Source organism: Peromyscus leucopus, chromosome 22 (assembly GCF_004664715.2).
Source record: "Peromyscus leucopus breed LL Stock chromosome 22, UCI_PerLeu_2.1, whole genome shotgun sequence".
Lineage (NCBI taxonomy): Eukaryota > Metazoa > Chordata > Mammalia > Rodentia > Cricetidae > Peromyscus > Peromyscus leucopus.
In genome coordinates, this window is record NC_051081.1 from 2,531,904 (window position 1) to 2,547,554 (window position 15,651).

At 59.5% G+C, this 15,651-nt stretch overlaps 1 protein-coding gene across 1 annotated transcript; it reads left to right on the top strand.

The window, feature by feature from the left end:
- The first annotated feature begins 3,948 nt into the window (after positions 1-3,948).
- Positions 3,949-14,334, top strand: Tnfaip8l1 (TNF alpha induced protein 8 like 1). The gene is made up of 2 exons (XM_028859696.2): positions 3,949-4,040; positions 13,033-14,334. Exon 2 carries the CDS (start codon positions 13,038-13,040, stop codon positions 13,596-13,598), a length of 561 nt encoding a protein of 186 aa, XP_028715529.1. The 5' UTR covers positions 3,949-4,040; positions 13,033-13,037; the 3' UTR covers positions 13,599-14,334.
- The last annotated feature ends 1,317 nt before the right edge of the window (positions 14,335-15,651 follow it).

Below are 15,651 nucleotides of genomic sequence, written 5' to 3' on the forward strand. Positions count from 1 at the left end.
CTAGGAGAGGATGGGAGGAAGCAGGCGTGTCTCTGGAGTGAGGGATGTGGCGGGTCCCGGGGTCCTGAGTTTGAATTAATTCCCACCCGCTGCATGGGCTCATTCTGGACAGAAACCCCATTTGATTGGTTAGTGAGCATTTAGTGGGCGCCTACTGTGTGCCAAACCAACAGGGACAAGGGAGAGCGGTCAGACTAGCTGTGTTCCCACAGTCTGATTCCAGAAACTGAGACAGGGGGATGAAGAGTTTGAAGCCATATGGGGATACACAGGACGAATGGGGTAAAGCGGGTCAAGTGGTACTGTGACTCCATCTCAGAACCAGAGAGAAGCAGGAGTTCAAGGTCATCCTCAGCTACATAGCAAGTGTGAGGCTAGCCTGGGCTACAGAGACCCTATCAATAAAGGAAGGAGGGAGGGAGGGAGGGAGGGAGGGAGGGAACACACAGAGGTGACAATTTTGCCTATATCCTTAGAGGTTTGTTTTCTTTTATTTTTGAGATAAGATCTCATGTAGCCCAGGCTAGCTACTACTTCACTATATATTGGAGACTTTGACTCCTGATTCTTCTGCCTCCACCTCCCCAGAGCCTGATGACGGGCACTGGGGATGGAACCCAGGGCCTGCGCCTGCCCTGCCCACGCTCCATCCGCTGAGCCCACCTCCGCCCCATTCGAAAAGTCTCGGGAACCTCGGCCTTTGATCTTGCCCAGTCCCAGGTGGCGGGGAGTCAGCCCCCTCAGAGACAGAGCCTGGACAGCACCCCGAGGCATGCACACCCCACTTCCCGCTCACACCTGTCATTTTCCCGCCAGCCGTCTCCTCCCACACGCAGCCTGTGGGCTGGCGACTGTGACGGTGGCTCCTGCTGGCTGGTGGTGCGGCCAGCTGGGCAGACAGCCTCCCCCGAGACCCCGGGGAGGGAACAGGAGCCGCGTGCAGCGTCCCGGGGACCCCCTGGCCAGGCTCACAGTGGGGGACCCCAGCCAGGCTCCCCTCCCGCTCCCCCAGCCCTCCCTTGCGGGGTCGTCCCCAGTGCCTGGGGACAGATGGATCCTGATGTGTGGGTGTCACTCGCTGAGCCAGACAGGCTGCTGGAGTGAGGGAGCTCCGAGAACCTGGGGCTACATCCCAGCGCAGCATTCCAGCGTTGGGGGGGGGACCCTGCCGGCCTCACAAGCTGTCCCAACCTTGTCCCCACTCGGTCTCGTCGCTCAGGCCCCAGGAGAGGCCCAGGGAAAGGGGTCCGCTCGGTCGGGGTCACACAGCCCCGAGGGGTGCAGGGCGGTCCGTCGGGGTGCTGGGGAGCTGGTGGTGCCGAGTCCGGAGTGACGTGGCCCCGAGACCCCTCCTCCGCGTGCAGGCCCCGCCCACTCTGGTGCCCAGCGCTCCGGGACGCGTGCCGAGTGCGCCTCCTGCTGGGCGGCGGGAATCGCCGCAGCCCTGACCCGGGACCCAGGAGTGAGACCTTCCCAGCAGCCGAGAGTTCACGGCCTGCAGCTCCCAGCTCTGGCGGCGCCCTCTTCCGAGCTAATCTTTTCACCTCTGTGCTCCCCGTTCCAAGCTGAGCCCGGATCCTTTCTGAATCCCCAACCTTTCACCTCTGCGCTCTGAAGCTCCGAGCACTGACTTCATCCTCTCCCCAGCCCCCGGCGCCCACCGCCCCATTTCTGTCTCTGTGGCTCTGATTAATGCCGGGAACTCCTGGGAGGGGGACCCTGCCAGCAGTCTCCTTCTGTGCCCGGCTCATGTCGCTGAATATCGTGTATTGGACCTCTATCCATGGTGGAGCAGGTGTCTGAATGACGTCCCTCTTCCAGGCTGAGTAATATTCCTTTATACATGTGGAGCACGTCTCATCTTTTTATCTCCCCACTGATGGAAGGTTGCGTCCATCCTATGGCTCCTGTGAATAATTCAATTAAAACTGCCTACACACATCAGAATCTGTGAATCTGTGTTTTCTACTTGAGTGTACCTAGGTGGGGAATGCCTGGGGGCCATGGAGATCTTCCGTTAGCTTTCGAAATTTCAAACTGTTTTCCAAAGGTTATCGCCATTTTACATCCCCTCCCCTCAGCGCTGTCCTCATCCTCACGGACAATTTTTTTTTTTTTTTTTTTTTTTTTTGTGCATGTACTGTGTAGATATCAATCTGAGTTACAGACATTGTGAGCTGCCATGTTCTACATGAACCAGTCCTCAAAGCAGTCAGTGCTCTAACCCGCTGAGCCATCTCTCCAGCCCCCTCACGGACAATTTGTCAGTTGTTGTTGTTATTATTATTATTATTACTAATCTGGGTATGGACCTGGGACTTCCTGCATGCTAGGTAGACACTCCACCCTCCGCTCCTCCCTAGGAGGTTCCAGGCAGGGGCTCCACCCTGACCACGCCCCCAGCCCTCCTGGGATTCTGGGCGGGGCTCCACCCTGACCACGCCCCCAGCCCCTCACTGGGGATTCTAGGCGGGGCTCCACCCTGACCACGCCCCCAGCCCTCACTGGGGATTCTAGGCGGGGCTCCACCCTGACCACGCCCCCAGCCCCTCACTGGGATTCTGGGCGGGCTCCACCCTGACCACGCCCCCAGCCCCTCACTGGGGGATTCTAGGCGGGGCTCCACCCTGACCACGCCCCCAGCCCCTCATTTGCTCCACCTGAGCCGCACCCCCCAGCCAGCACAGCTGGGCCCGCTTTGTCAGAACCATGCGGTCTGTGGGTTTCCCAGACTCGCTAAATCAAAATTCTCTGGCAACTTAGGTCCCCAAACCTGCTTCAGCGTCCACCCTCCCCCGACCAGCTCTCCTGGCTCGTGCTTGGAGGTCCGGGGTGTGAAAATCTAGAGCAGTGGTCTCTGCTGGGGATACTGAGCCACGTCTGGGGTTGTGTGTGGCTGTCATACAGGGAGAGTTCTCGGCAGGGAGTCAGTGGAGGCCGTGGACGATGCCTAGAGCCCTGCAGAGCCCGGATGGCTACTGAACCAAGTTCCTGGCCCCACACATCGGATAGCACAGACAATCTGAAATCGGGTGGGGGTGGGCACTTGGGTCTGTGCTGCTCCAGGCAAGTCGCTTGCCCTCTCTGGGGCTCAGTTTCTTTCTCTCATGAAGACTGATTTATGTTTGTGTCTTAAGGCCCGTGCCAGGGGAGGTCAGGATGCAGTCAGCAAACATCTGCGGGGCTTCCTGGAGAGGGCGATGGCGCTGAGGCCCCCCAGGTGCTGTGACTGGGCCATCCAGGCACAGGAAGTGCAGACCGGGAGTGGGAGTTTGGGGGCAGGGTGCAGGTGTCGGGGGCGAGTGGGGAGGTGGTGGGGATGTGGGGGCCACTCCCAGGTTGAGTTCCCAGGACTCACAGCTGCGTCCTCCTGGGAAACAGCTGGCCCCGCCCCGCCCCCGGGAGAGAGACCTTCGGAGTGTCCCCTTTACCCTCACCCACCGGAGGGGGTTCTTCACAAGACTCATGAGCCCCAAAGATCGTCCCAAGCCAAACGTCGGCGTGCATTTGTCATGGGGGTCCCGGGTGGCAGCCTGACTACTCAGTGGGTAAACTGAGGCCGGCCCGAAGGGGTCCGTGTGCCTCTTGGTGCTTCTCGGGGGCGTGCTTCTTTGCTTTGTGCTCTCGGATCTCTGTCGGGGTGCACATGCACCCAATTTTCTCTGCCCGAGTCTCCTTCTTCCTCTCCACCTCCCCCCGACGGTTCCCGCCACGGAACCCCCTGCGCCGCCCTCGCCGAGGCGTCCGGCGTCCGGCGCGGCTCGATTCCGGAGGAATCCCCCGGCCACGGGCCACGCCCCCGCCACGCCCGCCCTCCGAGGCAGAGACCTGCTGCTATTGGTCCCTTCGTACACCGCCCGTGCGCTACCATTTGCTGAGCCAGTGAGCGACTGCGGGGGCGTGGCCTGTCCCGGGTAGGGGCGTGGTTATGCGGGGGCGTGGCCTCCTACCCAGCCTCCGCTCAGATCCACCCGCCAGCGCCTCCAGCCCCACAGAGGCGCCTGCACAAAAGTGACGGCCAGACGGATCCTGAGGAGCAGGTGAGCGATCGGGGTCCCACACCCGCCCACCCTGGGTCCTTCCCGCCCCCTTCTATCCCCACATCGCCCTGTGTGCATCCCGGCCTCAGTTTCCCTCTATGCCTGTGCCTGGCTGTGTGAGCAGGTTGCTGTGGGCTGCGGTAATGGTCCTAGCATCCGCCCTGAAGGGGGACTTGATGGACCTGGCCCTGTACAGCTGTGCAGCCTGACTCCAAAATGGTCTGGGTATTCCCGGCGGTGGCTGGCTGGACCCCACTGTGGCTCTGGCTGGTACAGGGACCCCACCTGAGCCCTGTCATCCAGACTGGGAACTTTGCATCGCCCTGAGGGCTTGGACTCGGTTTTACCAGCTGAGAACTGGGACAGTCCCCCCACATAATTGGCAGGTGACCTGACCCAGGTCTGTGGCCTCCTGGCTCTTTCAGTGGTGGCCTGGAGGGTAAACTGAGGCCCAGAAAGTAGCCTGTGGTTGGCCAAGGAGGTGGAGACAGAGGGAACCAGAATGTGGCCAGGGTGAGGGTCGAGCTGTACACAGGCTCCTGGGTCACTTCCCCAGCTCCAGGCTGTGGAGCCTGTGGAAACCTCCCTTGGGGTCAGGACATGGCTCACACAAGCCTGACTCCCTTGAACAAGTAACTTAATTATAAGCCTCAGTTTCCCCGTCTGTGACTTGGGATGGTTGTTTCAGGACTCCCTGGGGCTAGAGGCTTCTGGGAGGATTAAAAGCAAAGACAAAACACCAGAGGCAGAGCCAGGGTGGGCTATACAGGGCGGCCATGTCTAAAACAAAGTGGAGGCTGGGGTGTAGTCCGGTGGTAGAGTGCTCGCCTATCAGTCGGAGCCCTGGTCCCACCCCATTGCCACAGAAACCAGGGGTCGGGGTGTGTGGCTTTCATCCCAGTGCTTGAAACAGAGGCAGGTGGATGTCTGTGAGTTCCAGGCCAGTCATGACTATACAGTGAGATCCGTGTCAAACAATAACCAAAGAAGAAAGAAAGGAAAACAGGAATGTGGCCTTTGTGTGCCAAACTTCCTGTTTTTCTGTCCTGGGACTTCAGCGTGGCTGCCCCGTACCCACGTGGAATGTCCAGCCTCAGGACCTTTGCACATGCCCTCTACGGCCACGGCTGAGCAACACAGGCGCCAACTTTGAAACATAACAAGTTCACGGTCTGGGCCGCACCTGGGACGTGGGTGGCTGGGAGGGACGGGGCGGGGCCGTGGGGACTGTAGTGTGTCAGAACAAAGAGCGCTGGCACTGAACACCTGCGCTGGGCCAGGCCTGGGAGTCCTGGGATGCATGGCTGGCGGGTCCTGAGGGGCAGGGACATGAGACACTTGTTTCTCAGTTTACCCTCTGAGCCCTGGGTCAGCTAGGACCCGCCCACAAAAGTCTGTTTGCTGACTCGGTCTGAGGGGACTCAGCAGAGCTCGAGGCCACATAGTCGTGGCCCCAGGGGGACAGGCCGCCTGCCGAGTCAGGTGCCACCCAGGGCTTACCGGAGACTTTAGGAGGGTGAGGGTTGGTCCAGGGACCCAGCACCCCCACTCTCCTAGCACCCCAGCATCGCCCCACTGCAAGGTCGCTCTGAGTCCCTGAGCCTCTGTTTCCCCATCTGGAGAGTGGCTGAGGCCATCAAGGACGCTCCAGAGGGTGTTCTGTGGGCTGGAGGTGTCTGCAGCCCTGACCAAAGGCCGATCAAAGGTACCGTGGAAGGGCACACAGCTTCTGGAAGATTCCCAGACTGCATCAGTAGGCTCCTGCAGTTTTGGAGTGAGTCTGGGGGAGGGGGAGGGGGGAGGCTGCAGTGAGATGAACTCCTTGTTAGGAGCTGGATTCATATCCCAGTTCTGATTTAGTGTTGCTCCGTGACTGTCTGTCAGCTCCCCGGCCACAGCCTCAGTCTCTCCTTTTGCCATAACCATGAGAGGTTACTTAGTCATTGGATAAACAGTTCCTGAACACTGAGGGAAGTCAAGTGTCAAGTATGGTGCCTAATGGAAGACAGCAGCGAGCAAAGCTGGCCGGGCGCCCACCCTCTCCTGCCTCACACTTGAGAGAGATGGACTCTGTCCTGAGTTACAACTGCAACCATAAGACGAGAAAGGGAGGGGAGATCTGGTGTCCATGGAGAGGAGGGATCAGCCGCATAGCACCTGGGGCAAGAGTCTTGTAAGTAGGGCTCAGCGTGTGCAAAGGCCCTGGGGCAGGATGGAGTCTGGTGTGCCATGTCCAGGAGCCTGTGGCTGGAGCAGAGGGAGAAGGGAGGTCTCAGGACGTGGGCTCCAGCAGTGTGGGAGGTGGGAGCCTGGAGGGTTATAGGAAGCGAGACGGAACGGACTCAGTGCCTACAGGGGCCTCGGGCGTGTCAGGGATCCTGGCGAGGGTGAGAGGAAGCAGGATGGAAGCCGTGGAGTGTCGAGAATGGAGGGAGCTGGTACATCCCGGGGCTGAATGCACACACCCGTGACCTGCACTCACCTTCTTGTTAAAACCTTGAGTGGATGCTGGGTGTGGTGGGACGTACCTAGGAAGCTGAGGCAGGAGGATGACGGTAAATCCGAAGCTAGCCTGGGCTACAGAGTGAGACCCTATCTCAAACTCCGTCCCTAAAGAGGCCATGTGTGGGAGCTGAATCAGAGATCCATGCCCCTGTGGCTCTGTGACAGCCTCTTAAAAATATATTAATTTATTCTTTTTCGTGCACATGGAGCAGACAGCTGACCCCCTTCCACTGAGGGGGTCCGGGGCTCGAACTCGGGGTTGTCTGACTTGACGGCAAGCACCTTCAACCTGCTGAGCCACATTTCCGGCCCCTCAAAAACTCGCTTCTTCTATACGTGTCCATCTTGCCTCCCAGCCTACCCACCCATTCTCGGGGCAGCATCATTGTGGGGATCCTGTTGAGAACCCCCAGTGTCTTCCCCCCCAGGGGAACCTCCTCCTCCCTGATTTCTCAGAAGGCCAATGGCGGGGTTGGGGGCGAGGGGTGAGTCGCAGTCCTGGAGTTAAGGGTGCTGTTTGCAGGCAAAGTCACCAGCAGGGGACTGCATTGGGACAGAGACTTTCGGGGCTCTGGGTGACAGGGGGCCTTGGCCGAGCCACCCCTGGGACAGTCAGCCAGGGAGGAGAGGGAGGATGGCGGGCTTGGCGACATCAATTATGGATGTGCTGCGTGTGGGACATAAAGAATTCATGAGGCCGGGGGCTGCCCAGAGGCGGGCGGGCGGCAGCTTCGGCCTCACGAGAGCTGCTGCTGGGTTTCGGGAATGTTGCCATCTGGTTGTTAAACCCAGATTAAAAGTCAAGGAGTGAGTGCTTCCAGCTAAGTAAATCGTGTTATATTTATTATTTATTACATTTATTTACTGTGGGTTGGAGGCCAGAGGATGACTTGTGGGAGTCGGCTCTCTCCCCACTGTATGGGTCTCAGGATCGAACGCAGGTCGTAGGACTTGGCAGCAAGCACCTTATCCACGGCCACATCAACAGAATGTAAATCGTGTCATAAAGAAAGAAAGCCGTCAGGTGGGTCGCACAGGTCTGTCAGCCCAGCTGGGGACGTGTAGGCAGGAGGATCAGGAGTTCAAGGTCAGCTTTATATATAGTGGGGGGGGCAGCCTGTGCTACCCGAGACTGTCTCAAAAAACAAAACATAAACTGGGCGGTGGTGGCACACGCCTTTAATCCCAGCACTTGGGAGAGGCAGAGGCAGGCAGATCTCTGTGAGTTCGAGGCCAGCCTGGGGTACATAGACAGACCCTGTCTCAAAACAAAACAAGGAGTGGGGGAGAAATAAAACCAAAAGAAAAACAAAAAAAGCAAATGTCAGGGCTAAGGGTGACGCTCAGGTAAAGTGTTTGCTGTCCAAGCGTGAGGACCTGAGTTCAAACCTCCAGAATCCCACACAAAAAATCAGGACTGAGGAGGTGCAACTGTACTCTCGAGATATGGATGTGGACAGGAGCGTCCCTGGGACTCGGTGGCCAGGGCTTGGTGGCCAGGGCTTGGTGGCTAGGGCTGGATGCAGGGCTGGATGCAGGGCTGGGTGCAGGGCTGGGTGGCCAGGGCTGGATGCAGGACTGGGTGCAGGGCTGGGTGCAGGGCTGGGTAGCCAGGGCTGGGTAACCAGGGCTGGGTGGCCAGGGCTGGGTGGCCAGGGCTGGGTGCAGGGTGACTGAGGAACACACAGGTGTTGATCTTGGCCTCCACATGTGCAGCAGAGGTGGAAGCAGGGGTCCTTAGTCCCCAGCACCGAGAATGGTGGCCACCAGCACAGACACCCCATGGCCCGACTGTGGCCTGTGCCCGAGTTTGTCCTCTCTCTCCTGAGTCTTAGAAACAGATCAGGAGCCTCCCAGCTTCACATGTCTTGTGTGGCTGTGGTGGCCTCGAGGATCCCACAAGGATCCTCAGACTTCTGCAGAAGCCTGGACTTCGTTACTGTGTGGCCAACTGTGGCCATGGTAGAGACGGAGCCTGGGGACTGACCACCAGGCTATAGTATCAGCTCTGCCAAGACCCAAGGGCCCAGCCACCTGCATCCACCTCTGGGTGTGCAAATGAGCGCGTGTGGAGTGTGACAGAAAGATTTCATTTACAAAATCAAGACGGAGGCGCGAGCAAGTCAGGGTTATGAGTGGGGGGAGGGCGTCTCCTAGCATTTGCAATCACTTCAGAAAGCAATGAAGGCATTTTATTTGGGGTATGGGATGTCACTGTGTGTAGCCCAGAGTGTCCTGGAACTCCATCTGTAGCCCAGGCTGGCCTCCACCTCACAAACATCCTCCTTTGGGGGTGGGAAGGGCCCAGCTCACTGTCTCTCCCACTGCCCAGCCTCAGGGTGGCCATCTTGGGAACCAGAGGGCATCCAAGAGGTTCTGAAGTTGGGGTGTGTCTTGTACCTGTGGGCGAATATCAGAAAGGGCAGCACAGGTCACATTTGTTTGTTGATTGAAATTTGATGTGACAGGAAATATTTTGTGAGGCCCAGAGGGTTCTGTGGTGCACACCGTGGTCCCAGGGGTCGTCCTGGCATGGCCCTCTGTGTGCATCTGTGGAGAATGGAGTTCAGCTGTCCCCAGACATTCTCACCCTGTCCTCTGAGGCAGGGTTTCACTGAATCTGGAGCTCTGTGAGGGCCAGCGAGCCAGGGATCCCCAGTTCGGGGTTACAGTGTGGTCATCCCTCCTAGGCTTTTTTGTTTGTTTGTTTGTTTTTGTTTTTTTCTGAGACAGAGTTTCTCTGTGTAGCCCCAGCTGTCCTGGATCTCACTCTGTAGCCCAGGCTGGCCTCAAACTCATAGAGACCCACCTACCACTGCCTCCTGAGTACTGGGATTAAAGGCGTGCACGCCACTGCTTGGCTTTCCCCACTGGCTTTCCTGTGGGGACTTGAACTCAGGTCTGCATGTTTTCAGCAAGACTTTACGCACTCGGCCACTTGGACACTTGACGGGGTGCAGCCCTGTCCCGAGGCCCCAAGACTACCAAGGTTCCTGGGAAGTGACTCGCAGGCTTCCTGGACTGTGCTTGGGTGGGCTGAGGGGACAACAATGATGACCACACACGTGTGTCACCCCAGTTTGAACCTCCGGTCACTGGGGCCCGCATGTCTTTGCACATCTCTCTCTCCAGAGTTCTTCACTTAGCATTCAGGAATTCGTCATTGCATACACATTTACTGGGCACCAGCTGTATGCCTTAGTGGGGTGTGCCCTGCAGACCCCACCCTCCCAGCCTCTCCCGTCCCGTCTCCTGCACCCACACTGGAACTGTGTCACCCACCCCCAGCACCGCACATGCCCATCATCCCAGTACTCAGGAAGCGGAGGCAGGGGGATTGAGAGTTCACAGCTACAGTGGGCTTCGGGTCATCTTGACTCAAAAAGCAAAACCCGGCCGGGCGGTGGCGCACGCCTTTAATCCCAGCACTCGGGAGGCAGAGCCAGGCGGGTCTCTGTGAGTTCCAGGCCAGCCTGGGCTACCAAGTGAGTTCCAGGAAAGGCGCGAAGCTACACAGAGAAACCCTGTCTCGAAAAACCAAAAAAAAAAAAAAAAAAAAAAAAAAAGCAAGCAACGAAAAAACTGGGGGAAAAGAAAGCGCAGGAAGTGGGTCAAGGAGGCACTCCAGAGCCTGGACCTTTGTGCTCAGAAAGGCCTCTCGGAAAGCCATGCAACTTGCTCGCTTTTCATGCATCACAGAGCAGCAGCCACTGGGCCACACCTGTGCCCACCAAAGCCAACCTTGTGTAAGTCAAGGTCCCCTGAGGTGGCCTAAAGCTCAAGGGAATATTGGGGCTGTTGTGGGTTTCTGGGAGCTGCAGTGATTGACAGGGTCAGAGTACAAAACTCAAGTAGGGTTTGGCAGCAGATGAAAAGTCTAAGGTGGGCCGGGTGGTGGCGCACGCCTTTAACCCCAGCACTTGGGGGGTGGAGGCAGGTGGCTCTCTGTGAGTTTGAGGCTAGCCTGGGCTATGAGTAATGAGACCTTGTCTCAAACAAAACAAAAACTTAAAGAACCCGCCAGGTCTAAGATGTGGCCCAGGGCCCAGGAGAGGATGTGGGGCTCTGATTCTGCACTTGGGACTGTTGTCCCCACAGGGCGGGGAGCTGTGGTGGCCTGGATGGGCCCAAGGCCAGTGTGGCCCTGCCCTAGGGCCTTTGCACAAGCACCTGCCACGACTGTCCCTTCTCCGACCTGCCCCTCCTGTCTGCGCCCCCCCCCCCCCCCCCCCCCCCCCCCCCCCCCTCTCCGACCTGCCCCTCCTGTCCTGGGGTCTGCGACCTCGCTCTGGCCTTTCCTCCCTCTGACCTGTCCCTCCTGTCCTGGGGTCTGCGACCTCGCTCTGGCCTTTCCTCCCTCCTGCCCCCTCCTCTCCCCCCTCTGCCTTCCTCCCCTGCCTCCTCCCTCCTGGCCTCTTCTGCTCTTTTCCCTCGCTCTTGCTTTTCCTCCCTGTTTATTGAGTCCTGGGGTTCCCTCCTCCCCCTGGTTCACGAGACCTCTTCAGGGTGACTTTAGGGTTCCAGCCAGACACAGTCGGTGCATGCCTGTCATCTCATGGTGGGGAGGCTGAGGCAGGAGGATTAGGAGTCAAAGGCCAGGCTGGGTGACATGAGACCCAGCCTGGAAAAAGAAAAAAACAAAAATAGATGAAAAAAATGAATTAAGGGATGGAGGGGGTAACGTGGCCTGTGAATTCACTCCGGTCTCAAGCTGGTCCCCAAATCATGTTATAACCAGAAGATGGCAGAACTGGGGTGCTGGGAGGCAACTGGAGGCAGAGGCAAGGTCTCTTTGGGTTACTTCTGTGCCCCTGGTGTTGGGTACACAGCTGGTGCTTCATAAATACTCATTAGGCAGGTGAGTGACTGAATGAGTGCTGCACTGAGTTCTCCCGAGTTTGGCCGGGTGCTATGGCACTGGATGGGCAGGGACCAAGGCCACAGCACCTCGTCCCTGGGAAAGTCCCTGCCCTGAAGGCCTCACGTGGCCGCACACAGGCCCCTTAGGCAGGAAGGCCTGTCCCCTGGGATGGCAGCCATCGTGGTCTGTCAGGACAATGGGTTTCAGAACAGGAAGTGGAGGCCAGCAGCTGGCTGCCCCAGGTGGACCCCCCCCTGCTAGTCTTCCGGAAGTCCGTCCACACTCTCAGCTTCACTCCTGAGCCACAGAGTCCAAATTTGGCTTTGTCCATGGGGAAAAGCAAGGCCCAGAGAGGGTCAGCACCCCCTTGGTGTCACACAGCCCCCAAGCCAACGGGAACTCCAGACTCTGTTTCTCCGTGAGCCCCGCTTTGTTGAGTGTCAATTAGGAAACAGCCCCCGGGTGGTGGGGAGGTCCCTCCAGCCCGGTCTGCACAAAAAGCTTCCTTCTTTCTTCCTTCTCTGTTTTTCAAAGAGGGTTATGTAGGTCCAGCTCCCCCTGTAGCTGAGGCTGACCTTGAACTTCTGATCCTCCTGCCTCCACCTCCGAGCGCTGAGGTGACAGGTGTGCCGCGTCTGGAGTATGTGGCGCCCTCAGACACCAGGGAGGAGGCTGGGGCACTCGGTTGTGGGGCCACTGGGGCCAAGCGTCCTCTCCTGCTGCCTGGCCCCGGGTCCGGGGACTTGGAGGGGACAGATCCCACCATTGTGCATTCATCCCGCCCGGGCTGTGCTCTTTGCAGAATGGCGTTGGCCGAAGTGCACGGGTTCACATGGCGGGCGCTCTGTGTCAACAGCCGTGTCCCGGCCCTGGCCGGTGGACGGCGGGGGTGGTGATCGCTGGGGGCAGGGACGCCATGGAGCCAGCCTTGAGCGCTAAGGCCAAGGCGAGGACGGAGAGCGCGGGGGCTGCCGGGGTCTGGCCTCACACAAAGGCAGGCTTTATGGGGACCTGGGGGTGAGCGGGCTGGGTGGGCGGTGCGGCTGACCAGGGCCTGGGGCGAGAACCGAGGCCCGGGGCCAGGTCTCAACTCGGCCTCTGTGTCCCTTGGCTTTTCCGGGTTTGCGCACTCCCAGAGGGGCCAGGGGTCCCCGAGAACACAGCAGAGGAGGGGTCTAGCCCCGACTTCCCTCTGTGGTGTGAGGGGGCAGGAGGTTGCAGCCTTGTAGCTCTGTATGGCTCAGAGGGAGTACGGCCCGGAAGAGTCGGGGGTTCTGGGCACTGGGAGGTGTGTAGGAGTTTGTTAAGGAAGAGGCAAGGGTTTGGGGACAGGGCTTTGAGGGATGTGTAGGAGTTTATTAGAAAAGAAGCGTGAGAACTCTCAGTGGTTTTGAGTACTGCTTGAACTGCTTGAAGCAGCTAGTGAGACAGAAGGTTGTGGCTGCTCCATGGCGCCAGCCCGCTCGTCCTCCGGGCCACTTGCCGTTCTTACATCGATGGCAACCCTCAACCCCCAGCCGGGAAACAGCCTGCTGGCGGGGAGAAGGGATGGTGCTGACCCCGCCCGGATTTTACCCTCCCACGTGCATTGCTTTGACCCGAACACGGCGTCTGTCGTCCCCGCAGGGCCCATGGACACCTTCAGCACGAAGAGCCTGGCCCTGCAGGCCCAGAAGAAAGTCCTCAGCAAGATGGCCTCCAAGGCCATGGTGGCGGTGTTCGCGGACGACACCAGCAGCGCGATCCTGGACGAACTGTACCAGGCCACCAAGGAGTTCACGCGCAGCCGGAAGGAGGCGCAGCGGGTGGTGAAGAACCTGGTGAAGGTGGCGGTGAAGCTGGCCGTGCTGCTGCGGGCCGGGCAGCTGGACGGCGACGAGCTGGCGCAGCTGCGGCGCTTCCGGGCCCGGGCGCGCAGCCTGGCCATGACCGCGCTCAGCTTCCACCAGGTGGACTTCACCTTCGACCGGCGCGTGCTGGCCGCGGGGCTGCTGGAGTGCCGGGACCTGCTGCACCAGGCCGCCGGCCCGCACCTCACCGCCAAGTCCCACGGCCGCATCAACCACGTCTTCGGCCACTTCGCCAACGGCGACTTCCTGGCCGCGCTGTACGGCCCCGCGGAGCCCTACCGGGGCCACCTGCGCCGCATCTGCGACGGCCTCGGGAGGATGCTGGACGAGGGCGCCATCTGACCTGGCCTGGGGAGCGTCGCCCGACCCCACGTCTGCTCCTCTTTTCGACTTCTGAGACGCTGTCGTGTAGCCCAGGCTGACCCCAAACTCTCCGTGTAGCCGAGGCTGGCCTTGAACTCCCGCCGCTGCTCCTGCTGACGCCTCCCGAGTGCTGGGGAGACGGGTGTGCTCCACCACCTCACTGCTGGGTGCTCTCATTATTTCAGACAAGGTCGTGGAGAATGGGGAGTAAAGAACTGTGCTCCCCGAGCCCTGGCCCCTGCCAAATGTCTCTGCCCATTCCCTGGCTCTCAGGGCCTCCCAAGGTGACTCCTTTATCAGTGGAGTTCAAGCCCTGGCACCGGACCAGCGTGGACGCGGTCCCAGCCTGCCACGTGGGCTGGGACGCGTTGGGATCTGGAAGAGACCCCGTCTGGAGACTGCGCCCTGGCATCTCAGAAAGGAGGTGTCTTAGCGTGTTGGGGCACTCGTCGCCAAGCCTGATGACTGGAGTTTGATCCCCAAACCCACACAGTGGAAGCAGAGAACTAGTTCTGGCAAGTTGGCCTCTGACCTCCACGTGGCCCGCCCACGTGACCACGCAGCAAGGCGCCACTGATCTGGTGGGAAAGCTGGGGTCCTCACTGGGAGGGAGGAGCCTGGGGACCTACCTCAGAGGCTGTCCCCAGGTTCAGCAGGGCAGAGCCACTGGAGGCAGTGTCTGTGTTAAATTATAATGCTGCATTTGGGAAACAAACCCATCTTTTCTCTTTGTGTGGCGGCTGGGGCTTGTAACAAACATTGACGGCACAAGCGGGGAGCATGACGTCATACCTGGCTTAACCTTATGGTCACTATGAGAACTCTTATCCTTAGAAAAGTGGGGAGGCTTCAGCGACCTTTGTGTACAGAAAGGGTCTGGGGGCGTGGTCAGGGTGGAGCCCCGCCCAGAATCCCCAGTGAGGGCTGGGGGGGTCATGGTGGAGCCCGCTAGAATCCAGGGGGGGGGGCGTGGTCAGGTGGAGCCCCGCCTAGAATCCCCCAGTGAGGGGCTGGGGGCGTGGTCATGGTGGAGCCCCGCCCAGAATCCCCCAGTGAGGGGCTGGGGGCGTGGTCATGGTGGAGCCCCGCCTAGAATCCCCGTGAGGGACTGGGGCGTGGTCAGGGTGGAGCCCGCCCAGAATCCCCAGTGAGGGCTGGGGGCGTGGTCAGGGTGGAGCCCCGGCCAGGATCCCCAGTGAGGGGCTGGGGGCGTGGTCAGGGTGGAGCCCCGCCAGAATCCCCAGTGAGGGGCTGGGGGCGTGGTCAGGGTGGAGCCCCGCCACAATCCCTAGTGAGGGGCTGGGGGCGTGGTCAGGGTGGAGCCCCGCCCAGAATCCCCTAGTGAGGGGCTGGGGGCGTGGTCAGACTGGCAGCACACAGTGGGGAAGACCCTGAAACCAGCCAAGGCCCCGCTGCACATCGCACATGGCGGCCGACACAGCGGTTGTGCAACGCTGCGGGTGGGAAGGTTATCTGGGGTGTTGGGGAGGACACAGAACATCAGAGCTGCGTGTATTTGGGGCAAAGTTTACACCCTGTAGCCTGTGGGCCTGGGGAGTAACAGAGGCTTTATCAGTGTTCAGAGTATGCCGACAGCAGCCAGCACTTACACAGGAGATCCTACCAACAGCTACAGATTATCTGTTTTAAAAACAGTATCTTATCCTGTAGCCTGCAATTCATAATCCTCCTGCCTCAGCATCCCAGCCTGCATCCCAGGCTGCAGTCCTTGAAGCCCTGCTCGACATTCCAGCTCCACAGGGGAACTTGTCTCACTTGAGGCCCTGGGCCAGATCTTAAACTGGGACACCAATGTGCACACTGCTGTCCCCAGATGAAACCCTCACGCTGACCAAGTAGACCAATGAGGGGAGTAAAACTGTCTGGGGGCCGTGCTCACACGGTCGAGACGAGGAAGGGACGGAGCACTCGAGGGACACCCGAGGGACGCGTCACTTTATTACTGTGTGTGTCACTGGGCTTGTGTGTGCTGAACAGAGAAGAGGCACTGCCATCAGGCCAGCCTTGTTTC

Excerpts from the sequence above, each read along its gene's own strand:
- Tnfaip8l1 (XM_028859696.2), top strand. The coding sequence starts at position 13,038 with ATGGACACCTTCAGCACGAAGAGCCTGGCCCTGCAGGCCCAGAAGAAA.